General features: G+C 49.6%; 1 protein-coding gene across 1 annotated transcript in view; it reads left to right on the top strand.

The window, feature by feature from the left end:
• Positions 1 to 15,847, top strand: part of AMZ1 (archaelysin family metallopeptidase 1) — a 29,877-nt gene extending 14,030 nt beyond the window's left edge. The window contains 7 exon segments of the mRNA XM_038763192.1: positions 888 to 1,594; positions 2,837 to 3,004; positions 4,541 to 4,669; positions 5,707 to 5,870; positions 9,164 to 9,340; positions 14,797 to 15,048; positions 15,050 to 15,847. Coding sequence (XP_038619120.1) covers positions 1,291 to 1,594; positions 2,837 to 3,004; positions 4,541 to 4,669; positions 5,707 to 5,870; positions 9,164 to 9,340; positions 14,797 to 15,048; positions 15,050 to 15,367 — 1,512 coding nt within the window. The 5' untranslated portion in view covers positions 888 to 1,290 and the 3' untranslated portion in view covers positions 15,368 to 15,847.
• Positions 15,848 to 16,610: the final 763 nt, after the last annotated feature.

Raw genomic sequence — 16,610 nt, 5'->3', positions numbered from 1 at the left:
TAGCTTGCAGTCGTTGGCATGTATTCATGGCTCTGACTATTTAATTTATATCCATGGCTGCTCTCATATGCCTTGGGAAACTTTTGAGCTTGTTCACTTGTTTGGTAGCAGGGTTGCTACTCTTTGGAAACTGTCTGCTCCTTCCCCGCCCCCTGCCCCCATCCTTCCGCCTCCCTGGACCTTTTTCCCTCCTTCCCCATCTCTTCATCTTGTAAATGCCACAAAATCAACACCCGGGTCCATTGTGATCCTGTGATGGCCATTTCTACCAATCTTGATGTAAATACCCGATTGGGACCAGCGCCAGAAAGCCTTGTAATTCAGATAATGAAAAGGTGTCCCGGACCTGGGGAGAATCATGGAGGACGCACTCTGTAATTACAAATTAGATAGGGGAGATGTGTCGGATTTAAAGTAGCCCCCACTGAATTTCCAGTTACTAAACAAAGCCAGGATAGCATTCCCTCCCACCAGATGGCTGCCAGGAGAATCAGATCCCACATGGCAGAGGAAATGTATGCTAGGAGAAAGAGAAAATGATTTACCCATACATCTTCGGCCGACGCCCTACTCTGTATGGATACAGTGGAGTCTCGAGTACTGAGGGGTTCCATGGAAACACACTTGCCTGATGCAAATTCCCAGGCAGCCGGGGAAAAAATGTTCCTCTACGTTCAATTTTTAAAATGGGAAGTCTTCCCCCTGTCTGAGCCCAAGCCGTGGTCAACGTCCCCTGTTTTCGGATAGGCCCTAGGAATCAGTGCCCAGTCACTGAGGAAATGTGTCACTTGGCTTTTCCTGGTCCCCAGTGGGTGCATTTGGCAGATCGAATAATGGAAATAATAACAAAGCTAACGGTACTTCCTTACGTTTCTTCCTCCTCGCAGGGCCAGCGGGGTGAGCCCACAAGCTTGCTCTTTGTCCCTTGCTAGAGGCCAATACATCAACATGGCCCCCGGAAAGCATGGCTCCCCCCGAGCTGGGAGAGACGTGCCCCTCACCTTCTGCCCTCAGTGACCTCCTGGCGACATCTGACCTCGGATCGGCTCTTGAAGACCCATATTAGCGTGTCACGGCTCTCTAGCGTGGTGGTGACCTGCGGCAGAGCAAACTGTGTGGCTTCTCTCTTCCCCTTGGTGACCCTAACCTCCAGACGGCCTTTCCCCGAGAAGAAATCCCGGGCGAAGTTCCAACAGGACCTCTGGGCTCCCAAGGAGCCGTAGCTGCTGATGTCGGTTTCTTAATCCACCCCCTGGCTGGCTGGGCTACCATTCCAAGGGCCCATCAATCATGCTACAGTGCAGGCATGCTCAGGAGTTCAGCTTTGGCCCGAGAGCCCTGAAGGATGCTCTCATCTCCACCAACCCCGCCCTGCAGGACCTCTATGCCAAGGCTTTCTCCAAGACCGAGAGACTGTTCCTCTCTGAGGCCTACAACCCTCAGAGGACCCTCTTCTGCACCCTGCTCATCAGAACAGCTTTTGACTGGCTCCTGAGCCACCCTGACGCCCCAGAAGACTTTGAGACCTTCTACTACTCCTCGCTGAGGCGGAAACAGAGCGTCTTCCGAAAGCACATCTACCTGCAGCCGATAGGTAAAGGAGCTCTGTAGAGTCACTTCGTTGATTACGGTGGGGCCAGGCTGGGCTCTCCCTGCTCTCCTTTGGGGTTGCTGTAGTGATCAAAGCCCGACTTTGAGCAAAGCCTCTGTGTGTCTGTGCCTTGGCAGCATAAAGAAACATGATTATTTGGCACGAAGAGTGTTCTAGAGGCTGAAGAGAGCAGTTTGAAATAGGCCCTGTCCCGCTCTCATGCTAGAGCAGAACTAGAAAGAGTGAGGAGAATCAATCAGTGGTATTTATTGAGCACTTACTGTGTGCAGAGCTCTGAGCACTTGGGAGACTACAAGAGAGTTGGTAGATGTGATCCCTGCCCTCAAATTGCGTACAATCTAACGGGAGTGGGCTTTGTTTAGTGGAGGGGCGGATATGCTCTCAGTCTTAGTTAGGGGTCAGTTAGTCTCAGAGGTCAACTACCAGTCTAATTTAGGGGTCAGCTACTCCAAGCTTCTATCTAGGCTGAGTCATAGGCTCCAGAAGCTCACAAGAAGCAGCGCGGTGATGTGTGGCAAATGAAATCAGTACTCTCTGCCTTTTTGGGGAGGTAATTGTTAAGCACTTATAATAATAATAATAATAATGGCATTTATTAAGCGCTTACTATGTGCAAAGCACTCTTCTAAGCGCTGGGGAGGTTACAAAGTGATCAGGTTGTCCCACGGGAGGCTCACAGTCTTCATCCCCATTTTACAGATGAGGGAACTGAGGCACGGAGAAGTGAAGTGACTTGCCCAAAGTCACACAGCTGACTAGTGGAGGAGCCGGGATTTGAACCCATGATCTCTGACTCCAAAACCCGGGCTCTTTCCACTGAGCCACGCTGCTTCTCTGGTGATCATTATTCACCTTTATTGGTGCCGGGGGGCAAGACCGGCCGAGTCCACGGCCTGAGGGGTGGGCAGCATCCGGCACTGTGTCAGGCACTGTACTAAATTCAGGGGTGAATACAAGATAATCAGGCTAGACCCAGACCATGTCCCACATAGGTCCCACAGTCTTAATTCCCATTTTAGAGATGAGGTAACTGAGCAGAGAAGTTAAATGACGTGTCCAAGTTTACACACAGGCAAGGGGCGGAGCCAGGATTAGAACCCAGGTCCTTCTGACTCCCAAGGCCATGTTCTATCATTAGGCCACGCTGCTTCTCTCCTCGCCTGGCACAAGTCACTCATTGCCCCACACATCACCGAACACTGAGCATGCTGCTTCTGTTCCCAGATCTGAGCGAGGGCCCTTTGGGGAGCTCCCTGCTAGGCTGCCTTAGGAGCTGCGTGGAGTCTTTTTTCCTGGGTCTGCATGTGAAGTGCCTTCCCTCCATCCCAGTCTCCTCCATCCCCTGCTGCTTTCGCCACAACCGGGACTCCGACAGGATCCAGCTCCATGCAGGTGAGAGTGGGGCGGATGGGCAGAGGGCATCAGCTCCTGAACACTTGGCTCCTCTAGTGCCAACCTTCTCACTGTGCCTCAGTCTCGCCTGTCTCGCCGCCAACCCCTCGCTCACGTCCCGCCTCTGGCCTGGAATGCCCTCCCTCCTCAAATCTGACCGACAATTACTCTCCCTTCACCCCCCCTCCACCCCTTCAAAGCCTTACTGAAGACTCATCTCCTCCACGAGGCCTTTCCAGACTAAGCCCCACTTTTCTTCATCCCCAAATCCCTTTTGTGTGGCCCGCTCAGGAAAAAAATGCCCACTCTCAGCTCTCCCTTGGGAAGGAGAGAGGCAGGAGGGAGAAATCCTGTTTTTGTGGAAAAAAAGCCAAGCCCTACGTAGTCAGTTGGAGAGAAGGGAACTTTAGCAGCAAGACTGATGAAGCTCATTTCCCTGCCCTCTGGCTGTTAGTCAGAATGGCTCTGAACAGACCGGCCTCCACAGTCAGTCAGTCAGTTAATTGTATTTATTGAGCGCTTACTGTGTGCAGAGCTCTGTTCTAAGTGCTTTGGAGATTACAATGTAATGGATACATTCCCTGCCCACAACGAGCTTACAGTCTAGAAGGGGACACAGACATTAATACAAATAAATAGATTACAGATATGTAAATAAGTGCTCTAGTCAGCTCACTGCAGGAAGAAGTGGGATTAGGAAAAGGGGGCTAAGTCTGGGAAGGCCTGTTGGAGGAGATGAGCCTTCATTAGGGCTTTGAAGGGGGGAAATGTGATTGTTTGATGGATTTGAGGCGGAAGGGCATTCCGGGCCAGAGGTAGGATGTGGGCCAGGGGTCAATAGCGGAACAGGTGAGAACGAGGCCCAGTGAGAAGGTTCGCACCAGAGGGTGTGCGGGCTGGGATGCAGAAGAAGAGAAGGGAGGTGAGGTAGGAGGGGGCAAGGTGATGGAGAGCTTTGAAGTCAATAGTGAGGAGTTTTTGCTTGATACAGAAGTTGATAGGCAACCACGGGAGACTTTTGAAGAGGTGTGCGACATTCCCAGAATGTTGCCATAGGAAGATAATCCGGGCAGCAGAGTGAAGTATAGATTGAAGTGGTGAGGGACAGGAGGTTGGGAGGTCAGAAAGGAGGCTGACAGAGGGCCAGGCTCCAGTGCCCATGGAACTTCTTATGGCATTTATTAAGTGCTATGTCCTAAACACTGTGCACAGCACTGAGGAAGATACAAGTTAGATTAGAAACAGTCCTTGTCCAAAATGGGGCTCACTTTCCAAGAGGAAAAACAGATATCTTATCCCCATTTTACAGATATGGAAACTGAGGAACCGAGAAATTAAGTGACTTGCCTGTTGTGTGACCTTGGGCAATTGGCAGAGCTGGGAATTGAACCCAGGTCTCCTGACTCTCAGGGCTGCGCTGTTTTTACTAGGTCACACTGCCTCTGGTGTTTAGGATTCAGTAATAGTGTCCAGGTGGGTTTCCCAAGTCACCTCACGGAATCTCCACGCCTCTTCCTCTCACTCTTTCTTCTCCAGATGGCATCCTGACCTTCCTGAAAAACAACAAGCCCATGGATGCCCTATGTGTCCTGGGTCTCACCCTCATCGACCTGTACCCTTGTGAGGCCTGGAGCTTCACCTTTGGCAAATTCCTGCCTGGGCAAGGTGAGGTTTCGGGCTCTCGCTGATTACCCTGGGGATAGGAGGGTTTTCTCTAAGTCTTTACCCCTGACAATTTAGGCTGCAAACTTCTAACTGGGTGGAGAAATGGGCTCCAGAGACATGTTGTCCTGGGGAAGTCAGACTGGGGAAGGGAAATGCCCAAGCGCAAATGGTATCCCACAGGGTTTCAGATCTCATCAGCTTTGAGATCTAGTGCCATGGTTTGGTGGTCCTGGCACTAAAGTGCGGGAAGAAGGGGTAAACCTTCAGATGTGGTGGTAGAGGCCTTGAAAATTCAGTCATCATCATCAATCATCAATCGTATTTATTGAGCGCTTACTGTGTGCAGAGCACTGTACTAAGCGCTTGGGAAGTACAAGTTGGCAACATATAGAGACAGTCCCTACCCAACAGTGGGCTCACAGTCTAAAAGTTGGCACCAAGACCCTACCAAGCCCACACCCAGGTTGACCCTTGATGCCTTTCCTCCCCCTTGCCCTGGAAGTAATGTCAGTATTGTAGAACCTGAATAGCTCTTCTCATTCATTCATTCATTCAACTGTATTTATTGAGCACTTACTGCGTGTGGAGCACTGTACTCAGCGCTTGGGAAGTACAAGTCGGCAACATACAGAGACAGTCCCTACCCAACAACAGGCTCACAGTCTAGAAGGGGGAGACAGACAACAAAACAAAGCCTCGACCTCCCTCGTGTTGGACAAGTAGAGCGGCTATTTCCAAGGCTGGGTTACATCCCTTGCTTGGGGGAGGGGATGGGCAACCACCACAGTGGGAAAAGGGGCAGAATGCGAGTTCTCATTGGGACTGAGAGTTTTAGGCCTGGGAAACCCTCTGGGAGCAGCTTTGGGGTGCTCAGTAAATACAACTGATTGATTGAGCTTCTCCTTTAACCTTCTAAGAAGAGTTAGAAGCTTTGGGCTTCCTGATCTCAGAGCTGTGGGATCCAATCCACTCTTCCCCATTGGCTCCCCAGTTCCATCTTCACCTAACCAAGTCGTTGTCTCTGCTTCTTACCCTAGAAGTAGGTGTCTGCAGCTTTGCCAGGTTCTCAGGCAATTTTTCCCAGGCAGATCCCGGTACCTCAGAACCGGCCCCGGGCACCAAGGATGTTCCCGAGGTTACCTCGAGGGAGAGGGACCGGACGCTGCAATTCGGCATGGTAGAAATGGTCCAGTGCTGCAAGGTGAGGACGTCATCAACGTCAGCCTTCATTGCTGTACTGAGCGCCGACTGGGTGCTGGCTGCTTGCCTGCAAACAAATAGGAGACACGGGTCCCAGTTCAGGCTCCATTACTTGTCTGCTACATAGCCCTAGGCAAGTTTCTTAACTTCTGTGCCTCACTTTTCCCATCTGTAAAATGGGGATTATATATCTGTTCTCCCCTTAAGACTGAGCTCTATGCATGACTAGGACTGCGTCCCATCTGGTTACATTGTATCTACCTCAGAACTTGGCATTTAGTAAGTGCTTGGTATAATGTTCTGCACACAGTCAGCGCTCATTTATTATCGTCATCATCATCGTAATTATTATTGCTAATAAACATGTCCACGGCCTTGAAGAATTCACAGTTTGCTGGGGATTTCAAACTACAGTTTGGGCTGAGGTGTTCAGGGCTCTTTTGAGACAGATTCAGCCAAAGCACCCAGAAATGACTGGAATTCACACCGATTCTGGTCCTGGAGGTGGGCTGGATGATGGTGTGGGTGGGGTTGCTACCTCTCTAGATTCGGGGTATATTTTTCAATCAAGGACTGAGGCTAAATGCTTAATATATTGAGATGTTTGTGCTTTACATGGTTAGAGAGATTGAACAACTGTTTTGGGACTGCGTGTTTTTCAGAGTTACAAAGTGTAACCACAGGCTGAACATCAGGTAGGTTTGCTCCTGCCTTTCTAACCAACAGCCCTCATTCCTGACCTCTCTGTGCCCATTTCTCTTCTAAAAATGGAGATTGTTCGCAAATGTTTAGAGGCTCTTCCCGATCTTTAGTCTCTGATGTTAAGTTTGACAAAGAGGCTGGCTGGGACACAGTGTTTCAGAATTTTAACGCTCCTCTGTTCCATACTCAGTTCTTTTACCTAAAGCTCCCCAGGGAGACCAAAGGCTCAGGCCCAAAGTGAGGACTGGGGCCTTTCCTCTCTGCTGCTGGGTGAGCAGAGGGAGGATAGTCATTGTGGTACTGAAGTGCTTACTATGGCCAAGCAGTGGTCTAAACGGTCACGGGTTCTAATCCCAGCTCTGCCACTTGTCAGCTGTGTGACTTTGGGCGAGTCACTTAACTTCTCTGTGCCTCACTTACCTCCTCTGTAAAATGGGGATTAAGACTGTGAGTCCCATGTGGGACAACCTGATTACCTTGTATCTCCCAAGCAGCGTGGTTCAGTGGAAAGAGCCCGGGCTTTGGAGTCAGAGGTCATGGGTTCAAATCCCGACTCTGCCAATTGTCAGCCGTGTGACTTTGGGCAAGTCACTTAACTTCTCTGTGCCTCAGTTACCTTATCTGTAAAATGGGGATTAAGACTGTGAGCCCCCGTGGGACAATGTAATCACCTTGTAACCTCCCCAGCGCTTAGAACAGTGCTTTGCACATAGCAAGCGCTTAATAAATGCCATCATTATCATTCGAACATTGCTTTGCACATAGCAAGCGTTTAATAAATGCCATCATTATCATAAGAACATTGCTTTGCACATAGTAAGCGCTTAACAAATGCCACCATTATTATTATTATTATATGGTGGGGTACATACAAGATAATCAGGTCACAAACTGTCCCTATCCTATCCTACCTGGGACTCATAGCCTAAGGGAGAAGGAGAAGAGGTACCGAATCCCCACTTTACAGATGAGAAAAAGAGGCACAGAAAAGTGGCTAGGCTAGAGTTGCCCAGCAAACTAATGGCAGAGCCAGGATTAGAATCCAGGTACTCTGACACCCAGGCACTCTGTGTTTTTTCCACTATATCACACTGCTTTTCCACTCTTTGAGAGTGGCTGTGCAGAAGGAGGGTTGGTGGGGGGAATCTCATCTCTGCTGATGGGTATGCCGAGGGAGGATGGAAGCCCCATCTTAGCCCATGGGTATGGAGATGCTGGCCCTTCGCGTCTCCTTATTCATGTGCTGAGGCAGGGCTGGTTCTGAGCACAAATGGACTGCCACCATCTTGACTCTTCTTAGAAAGTTAAAGGAGAAGCTCAATCAATCAGTCAGTTGTATTTACTGAGCACTGGCTGTGTGCAGAGCACTGTACTAAGCACTTGAGAGAGCTGGTAGACACATTCCCTGCCTATCGCGAGCTCCTACATCTCCACTGTTTCTGGGGGTGCGGTCTCCAGAAATACTGTTTTGATTCTAAGTAGGGACAAACGATTCATTGATTTTGCCATGACAAGTAGCATCTTTGGGGCGCACTGCTTTTCAGACCAGACTTTTGCTAGCTTATGCTACTGAGCTTTGCCAGGGGCTTGGGAGCAACAACCAGAGGATTGAGCACTGACAAGAGAGTGCAGCTAAGCAAGGGAAAGGAACAAGTCAGGCCCACAGAGCCCTGCAGGGAAGAGGAACTCCAACAACAGCAAGATGGAGTTGTCCAATGGAGTTAAATCTCCCTCTAGAGTGTGAGCTCCTTTAGGGCAGGGATTGTGACTACCAACTCTGTTGTACTATACTCTCCCAAACCCTTAATCCAGTGCTCTGTGTGCCTTAAGGGCTCAATAAATGCTATTGATGCCTGTCTACTTGCTTTTTTTTGTTGTCTTCTCCCCCCTTCTAGACTGTGAGCCCGTTGTTGGGTAGAGATTGTCTCTATCTATTGCCAAATTGTACTGTCCAAGTGCTTTCTAGACTGTGAGCCCACTGTTGGGTAGGGACTGTCTCTATATGTTGCCAACTTGTACTTCCCAAGCACTTAGTACAGCACACAGTAAGCGCTCAATAAATACGATTGATTGATTGATTAGTACAGTGCCCTGCACACAGTAAGCGCTCAATAGTAAATACGATTGAATGACTGACTAAATACCACCGATTGATGGCTTAACTGAGCTTCCCATTTCACCTGTTCCTCATCCAGCCTTGCCCTGGGAAATGGGTTTTACCTCAGGAGTCTCAGGGCTAGGAGAAAAGTCACAGGAATAAGAGGATGCACATGCTCGTCTGGGGCTGGGAACAGCCTGTAAAGAGGCCTTTGGCTCTTTCATCATGCTGCAGTCCCACACACAGCACTAGCAGGAATGGCTCAGCTTGGGGAAACAGGTTGGGGAATCTGGAAGAAGGAGGAAGTTGTGGGTGCATCTGTATGAAGGAGAAATGACGGGCAGATTGAGCTCATGTGGCCAGGGAATGTGTCTGCAGTCTCCCAGGCACTTAGGATGGTGCTCTGCACACAGTAAGTGCTCGCTAAATAGGATTGAATGAATGAAGGGGGCCAGCCCCCCAGAGTTGGCCAAGTCACTCTGTGTCCCTGACAGGTCACGTGCCACGAGATCTGCCATTTGATGGGCTTGGGGAATTGCCGCTGGCTGCGTTGCATCATGCAGGGAGCCCTGAGCGTGGACGAGGCACTGGTGCGGCCCCTGGAACTCTGCCCCATCTGCCTGAGGAAACTGCAGTATGCCGTCGGCTTCAAGCTCATCGAACGCTACAAGGTGAGTTAAGTCAGTTTGGTGCCTGGAGGCAGGCAGGTCGGACAGCAGTTGGAAGGAGGAGAGGCTATAGGGAGGTGTAGCGGGGAGATTTTGTGTGCGGGTGTGTGTCCTTTAATAATAATAACGATGATGGCATTTGTTAACAGTGCTGAGCACTGTTCTAAGCACTGGGGGAGATACAAGGCAATCGGGTTTTCCCAGGTGGGGCTTACAGTCTTAATCCCCATTTTCCAGATGAGAGAACTGAGGCACAGAGAAGTGAAGTAACTTGCCCAAAATCACACAGCTAAGTGGCAGAGCCAGGATTAGAACCCACAGCTTCTGACTCCTAAGCCTGGGCTCTTTCCACTGAGCCATTTGCTATGCAGGTCACACACACAAAAAAGGAAAGCTCCCTTTTTTTTTTTTAGTTCCTTAGTCAATTGGGTAACACCAGGGTGGCAGTTGTCAAAAGATACACTCTTCCAAAACCGAGTGGCCAAAATTATGTTTACTTGGGAAGTTGTGGCCCTGCAGTAAGGTATCTGAGTGGCAGTAGAACCATATCTTTAATTTGTTTTTCCCAGAAGATCTGAGCCATTCTCCTCTCTAGCCTGCCTCCCCCAATGGTCAACTCCTGCACAGTGAGATGGCTGTCCAGGGGAGCAGGAGCTGCCTGGAGTTGAAAGGAAGCAGTGTGGCCTAGTGGATCAAGTGTGGGCCTGGGAGTTAGAAGGACCTGGGTTCTAATCCTGACTCCGCCACTTGTTCGCTGTGTGATCTTGGGCAAGTCATTTTACTTCCCTGTGCCTCAGTTACCGCATCTGTAAAATGGGGATTAAGACTGTGAGGCCCATGAGGGAGATCAACTGTGTCCGACCTGATTAGTTTGTATCTACCGTAGCGCATAATGCAGTGCCATAGCTTGGTACAGTGCTGTGCACACAGTAAGCACTCAATAAATAATGATAGAGTGAATTAATTAAAAAAAGGAAAATCTCTGGGATATCCTCTGGGGCCCATGTCCAGGTTCCCACCTGTTTCCAAAGCAACTCCTAAGTGCGGCAGCTCTGAGAGTGGTTGGGGAATAAATAACGGTCTTGATGACCACTTAGGGTCATCAGTGGGAAGGAGCCCTTGGCCTAAGTGAAGTTGTCCTATTCTGGAAACAGGCATGAATTTTGTAGGGATGGAAACCAACATTATCTGGAGTGTTTGAGTAGAGAGGTGAAGGGAAAAACAAAACCTCAAGAAGAAAAACTCATCTTCCCAAAGAGGAAGAAATGAGGCTCCACAGCCACAATTTTTCAGTAGCACAAATGTCCAGGTAGCTTAGTACAGTGCTCTGCACACAGTAAGCATTCAATCAATCAATCAGTGGTATTTATTGAGTGCCTGCTACATACAGAGCACTGTACTACATGCTTGGGGGAAAGGAAAGAGGAAAGGAAAGGAAAGCCCGGGCTCTGGAGTCGGAGGTCATGGGTTCGAATCCCAGCTCTGCCAATTGTCAGCTGTGTGACTTTGGGCAAGTCACTTCGTTTCTCTGGGCCTCAGTTCCCTCATCTGTAAAATGGGGATTAAGACTGGGAGCCCCATGTGGGACAACCTGATCACCTTGTATCCCCCCAGCGCTTGGAACAGTGCTTTGCACATAGTAAGCGCTTAACAAATACCATCATTATTATTCCCAGACTGAGCCCCTTCCTTCCTCTCCCCCTCGTCCCCCTCTCCATCCCCCCCATCTTACCTCCTTCCCTTCCCCACCGCACCTGTATATATGTATCTATGTTTGTACATATTTATTACTCTATTTATTTATTTTGCTTGTACCTATCCATTCTATTTATTTTATTTTGTTAGTACGTTTGGTTTTGTTCTCTGTCTCCCCCTTCTAGACTGGGAGCCCACTGTTGGGTAGGGACTGTCTCTAGATGTTGCCAGCTTGTACTTCCCAAGCGCTTAGTACAGTGCTCGGCACACAGTAAGCGCTCAATAAATACGATTGATTGATTGATTGATGGAAAGGAAAGGAAAGGAAAGGAAAGGAAAGGAAAGGAAAGGAAAGGAAAGGGAACTAGCCAAAACATGGCTTACGAACAAACAAACAAAAAAACCCACCCTGTGTAATGATACTTTGGGTTTAGATACCACAAAAATGTAGAGTTGCTGCCCTCTCCTGTCACCACAGCAGAACCACTAGAATCGAAATACTCCCTAAAATTCCGTGACATATGATAGTAATAATAACAATATTCGTTAAGCGCTTACTATGTTCCCAGCACTGTTCTAAGCCCTGAGGTAGATGCAAGGCAATCAGGTTGTCCCACGCGGGGTCCACAGTCTTAGTCCCCGTTTTACAGCTGAGGGAACTGAGGCACAATCAATCAATCAATCCATCGTATTTTTTGAGCGCTTACTGTGTGCAGAGCACTGGACTAAGCACTTGGGAAGTCCAAGTTGGCAACGTCTAGAGACAGTCCCTACCCAACGGTGGGCTCACAGTCTAAAAGGGGGGAGGCGGAGATCGAAACCAAACATACTGACAAAATAAAATAGATAGAATAAATGTGTACAAGTAAAATAAATCAATCAATAAATAGAGTAATAAATATGTACAAACATATATACATATATACAGGGAAGTTAAGGAAGTTCCTTACACAAGGAAGTTAAATGACTTGCCCAGTGTCACAGAGCTAAGTGGCAGGGCAGGGATTTGAACCCACAGTCTCTGACTTCCAAGCCCAGGCTCTTTCCACTAAGCCACGCTGCTTCACTTCATCACTGGTGACATATAATAATAATAATAATAATAATAATAATAATGATGATAATAATAATGGCATTTATTAAGCACTTACTATGTGCAGAGCACTGTTCTAAGCACTGGGGAGGTTACAAGGTGATCAGATGTCCCACGTGGGGCCCACAGTCTTAATCCCCATTTTACAGATGAGGTAACTGAGGCACAGAGAAGTCAAGTGACTTCTCAATTGTCACACAGCTGACAATTGGTGGAGCCGGGGTTTGAACCCCTGACCTCTGACTCCAAAGCCCGTGCTCTTTTCCACTGAGCCACGCTGCTTCTCTATATCACTATATATCACTGCACCCACCAGACATGGCCATTTTACATCCTAGCAATTTCCAAAAAGATGGTTAAAAGTGAGAACGCTCTCTACAACCTTCCCAAAGATGGCAGCCCTCCTGACACTATGACTTGGAAGTTGGAGTTTATTCCCAGTGACGCATGACTGTAAAGGGAATCCATCAACAGAATTTATTGAGCTCTTACTGTGTGCAGAGCATTGTACTAAGCATTTGGGAGAGTACAATATAACATAGTAGGCATGGTCCTGGCCCACAGTAAGCTTACAGTACTGAGGGACGATTGGGAGAACCGTTACCAAAGTGAGGGAGAAGCTAAGAACATCAGCATAACAGGAAACTCGAGGTCATTCTAGATGGTACCATTATTGTGAACCCTATTGTCAAGAAGTGTCAGGATTAGGGTTTGTGGAGTTGTGTTGTAATTTCGTCACTGAAACGCGAGTGTGCTTTGCGCAATGCTTGGCCCAGAGTGTGTGGGTGCCTAATGCCTACTAAATTCACCATCATGCCAGATTTTCTGGTTGAGTACTTCCACTTGAAATGTACTTCCACATCCCACTTCTTCCGCTGGGTTGGGGGCTGCTATTCTTAAGGCTTAGGCATGAAGGAGTTGCCCCTAGATAATAATAATAATAATAATAATAATGATAGCATTTATTAAGCGCTTACTATGTGCAAAGCACTGTTCTAAGCTCTGGGGAGGTTACAAGGTGATCAGGTTGTCCCAAGGGAGGCTCACAGTCTTTATCCCCATTTTACAGTTGAGGGAACTGAGGCCCACAGAAGTTAAGTGAATTGCCCAAAGTCACACAGCTGACAAGTGGCAGAGCCGGGATTCGAACCCATGACCTCTGACTCCAAAGCCCAGGCTCTTTCCACTGAGCCACGCTGCTTCTCTAGATTCCTTGGTTCTCATATCTCCAGGCCTCAGAATGCTGTTGTCCACAGTCCTGGGGAGCCAATGGGTGTCCCTATGGTAGGATTTTGAAAATAGAAATTGGGCACACCTCGTGGGCCTTGAGAATGGGATATTGCAAGGGTGACTGCTGGACAAGGTCCCACCTTTCTGTCCCTTCAGTCCCTGGGCACTCCCAAACTCTTCGTTCCATCCAGCGAGTGGCGGTGAAACATACGGAACTCAGAAATGGAGGGCTTGGTTTACCCCTGCCCCACAGGAGAACATTAGAGGAAAATGTTGCAGCTGTTCCATCCTAATCTCTACTAGGAGGGGCTGCTGGCTTTTACAAAAGCAGTGTGGCTCAGTGGAAAGAGCATGGGCTTGGGAGTCTGAGGTTGTGGGGTCTAATCCCCGCTCCGCCACTTTTCAGCTGTGTGGCTTTGGGCAAGTCACTTGACTTCTCTGTGCTTCAGTTCCCTCATCTGTAAAATGGGGATTAAGATTGTGAGTCCCATGTGGGACAACCTGGTTACCTTGTATCTCCTCCAGCGCTTAGGACAGTGCTTGGTAAGCGCTTAAATACTCCTTCTACTGCCCAGCCCGCAACCTCCGCTCCGCCGCTGCTAATCTCCTCACTGTACCTCGTTCTCGCCTGTCCCGCCATCGACCCCCGGCCCACGTCATCCCCCGGGCCTGGAATGCCCTCCCTCTGCCCCTCCGCCAAGCTAGCTCTCTTCCTCCCTTCAAGGCCCTGCTGAGAGCTCACCTCCTCCAGGAGGCCTTCCCAGACTGAGCCCCTTCCCTCCTCTCCCCCTCGTCCCCCTCTCCATCCCCCCATCTTACCTCCTTCCCTTCCCCACAGCACCTGTATATATGTATATATGGTTGTACATATTTATTACTCTATTTATTTATTTATTTATTTTACTTGTACATTTCTATCCTACTTATTTTATTTTGTTGGTATGTTTGGTTCTGTTCTCTGTCTCCCCCTTTTAGACTGTGAGCCCACTGTTGGGTAGGGACTGTCTCTATGTGCAGTGCTCTGCACATAGTAAGCGCTCAATAAATACGATTGATTGATTGATTGATTGATTGATACCATCACTATTCTTCTAGGAGCTGGGTCTCAGTAGAAAGGGGAATAGGAAAGGTGTGGGGGCCACACAGGAATCACTTTGGATCTGGGATGGAGAATCGAGGCACTCCAGGGATGGATGGATGCTCAGAGACCCACCTGGGTTTCTGGGAAATTGCCGGCCTTGGCTCTCACCCTTCCGTTGATGCCCATGGCAAGCTGAATGGAAGGGAAAGCCCCAGTGGGCCCAAGGGAAGCACTTAGTACAGTGCTTTGCGCACAGTAAGCGCTCAATACATACGAATGAATGAGGGAAGCGTTGGGGCAGGGAGGGATGAAGTTGTCAGGCTCTTGGAGAAAATTTAGTAATGTCTCCTCCCCTTATAGAAACTCTACGAGTGGCTACAAACTCTGGCCACAACATGGACCGGGCGGGAGTCGGCTGACCTGTCGGTGTCTGAGGACAACCTCCCTTTTAGCGCCGACTCCGGGATGTGCTGCGAGATCGATTCTGAAGCCGTAACGAGCCTGTCGGAGCCTCTCACCCCGGATGCGAGCAATCACGCCTTCTCCATGGAGCCTGAGCTGGAGCCGGAGGAGGGGCTGAGCTCGCTGGCAGAGCTGGACAGCCAGCAGCAGCTTGGGGGGGGCCGCCAAGTCCCCCGAGATCATCAAAGAGTATGAACTCTGGCTGACGGCTTGCATCGCAGCCCTGGAGCGCGATGTCTCGGAAGAGGAGCTGGCCCAAGTGGATGGGGAGGTGGATGCCTTGGCGAGGTGGGAGATGTTCACGGGGCAGCTCCCTGCCACCAGGAAGGACCTGAACTTCAGCAGAGATAGCGTAGGACTCCGGAAAGTCTTGGGGGACAAATTCTCCTCCTTACGCCGGAAGCTGAGCACAAAAAAACTATCCAAAGCCGAGCCTTCACCTCGTGGTTGGGGATGGGAAGACCATTAGCTCGGAGCGGCGGCCTCCCATTCCCAAGCCAGTCCTTCTTTCTCTCTGTCTCTCCCTTCCTCCTCCCCATTTCCAAGGTGACACCCACATCCGGAATCAAGCTAATGGGGAACCGAGGGCTCTGCGGATCCAACGGGGGGGATTAAAGGAAGTTTCCTCAGTAGTTTACAGTGTTGATTGGATTTCAATCATTCGAGCCCACTGAGCTTTCTCTCCAGACCCCGCCCTAGGCCTCATTTGACGTTTCCTCAGCTTCGATCCCACAGCCGGCCGGCTGGCCCGGGAGATGCGGATGGTTCTTAACCTCAGAGAGTCTTGCAGGGCTGTGGTTCCCTAACCACACGGCGCTCTCCGGGTCAATCAATCAATCAATCAATCGTATTTATTGAGCGCTTACTATGTGCAGAGCAGGCAGGCAGAGAGTTTTCAGCACCCGGCAAGCAAAGGGTTGGCCTGGGGTCTCATTTCCCGCTCTGCAGAAGCGTCAGTGATGCCACCCCACTGCGGGTCGACGTCCCTGTTGACTTTCAGAGAGAGAAAACCACATCTGCTCCTCACCGCCCCATCCTTGGCTCCCGCAACTGGAAACCTGGAATCCCCTTGTGGGTGGGCCCCGGGGTCTGCCGCTCACAGCCGCATCTGGGCCTGCAGGGAGAGGAGGAAGGAAGCGGCGCAGCCTGTCTCTTGTTCCAGGCTGGGACCCGAGTGTTGGCTGGGTCTCTCTGGTTATTTATAGCTGGGAGCTCTAGAGGCTGACAGGATTTCAGGCAGGGAGGGACAGAGGGAGCGCACCGACCCTCTCTCTGCCACAGACAGACTTGCCATTCCCAGGCTGATAACAAGCCTCCCCCCACACCCACGGCAAATGGGGAGACCCGTCTTTAAAAAAAAACCCTCTAAAATGTTGCAAAAGACCCTTGCCCTCTGCAAGCCAAACCGGTGCAAACTTGGAGGATTTTAATGGTAAAACACGTCGACTAAGAAAGTGGATCATTTCTACCTCCCCCAAATACAGAAGTGGAGATTGCCTGTTTCTGTCTAATTTTAGTTCACATACTATTGCAGAGGAGGGTATCCTGAGTAGGCTAGCTAGTATCGAAGGTAGAAAAACTTTCCTTTCTCTACTCCCTTTAGGCAGACATAAGCAGTAGCTGGTGTAGCTCAAGGGCTTGCAGGAAAAGGAGACCACGGAAGACTTAAGCTCTGATAGCCTAAGCAGCTGCATGGGGTGAAGGACAGGAGG

Source organism: Tachyglossus aculeatus, chromosome 21, assembly GCF_015852505.1.
Source record: "Tachyglossus aculeatus isolate mTacAcu1 chromosome 21, mTacAcu1.pri, whole genome shotgun sequence".
Lineage (NCBI taxonomy): Eukaryota > Metazoa > Chordata > Mammalia > Monotremata > Tachyglossidae > Tachyglossus > Tachyglossus aculeatus.
Note: the sequence above shows the minus strand (reverse complement) of the source record. Positions and strands in the feature narration are given on the sequence as shown.